Source organism: Mesitornis unicolor, unplaced genomic scaffold (assembly GCF_000695765.1).
Source record: "Mesitornis unicolor isolate BGI_N332 unplaced genomic scaffold, ASM69576v1 scaffold11328, whole genome shotgun sequence".
Lineage (NCBI taxonomy): Eukaryota > Metazoa > Chordata > Aves > Mesitornithiformes > Mesitornithidae > Mesitornis > Mesitornis unicolor.
The window spans coordinates 21,736-22,438 of NW_010199804.1; the positions used below are offsets into that span (position 1 = coordinate 21,736).

The 703-nt window shown below is 49.4% G+C and overlaps 1 protein-coding gene across 1 annotated transcript in view; it reads left to right on the forward strand.

Annotated features, from left to right (window-relative positions):
- Window positions 1-152, forward strand: part of CDR2L (cerebellar degeneration-related protein 2-like) — an 18,691-nt gene extending 18,539 nt beyond the window's left edge. Inside the window, exon 5 of the mRNA XM_010189558.1 lies at window positions 1-152. This exon is cut by the window's left edge and continues 746 nt beyond it. Within this exon, the coding sequence (XP_010187860.1) occupies window positions 1-152 (152 nt within the window).
- Window positions 153-703: the final 551 nt, after the last annotated feature.

The window sequence follows — 703 nt, forward strand, 5'->3', positions numbered from 1 at the left end:
AGACCATCAGCAAACACGTGGAGGCCGTGGACAAGCGGCTGGAGCAGAGCCAGCCTGAGTACAAGGCTCTCTTTAAGGAGATCTTCTCCCGCATCCAGAAAACAAAAGCAGACATCAATGCCACAAAGGTGAAAAACAAGAGCAGCAAATGAGCAGCCTGGCTCTCTACAACTTCCATGTGCAATCACAACGGCCAAGTCTTCTCTTCAGCCCCAGAACCGCCACATGGCCCCTCTGCTTTGAAGGTTCGAGAGGTCTACAAGCAAGAAAATGTCACAGAGACCCAACTCACTTTTTTGAAGCTTGGGCTCTGGGCAACTTGTTGGGACAACTGTACATTGTAGTTAGAGGATTTCAGAAACTGTATGACGGATATCTGCATGAGTTGCTGCTGCTGCCAGACATCACAACAGCAACATAAACCACACCACAAAAAAAGAAAACTGATCACCTCCTCCACCCTTTTCAGCTTGTCTTACAGCTCGACTATCTGCAAGCAAAAGCCTGGATGTCCTCCACAGCTGGAGCGCAGTGTTTCAGAGCAACACAAAAAGCCATCAGAACTTCAGGGGCCGCTCCAGCTCACCAGCCCAACCCTCCACCTCGGTTTTATGGCTAAGAACCTATGCTTGCACCCAAGAGACTTCTGTCTACATGTTCCCCTTCCCCGAAGGGCAGTATGTTCTTGCTATTTAAGCCATTC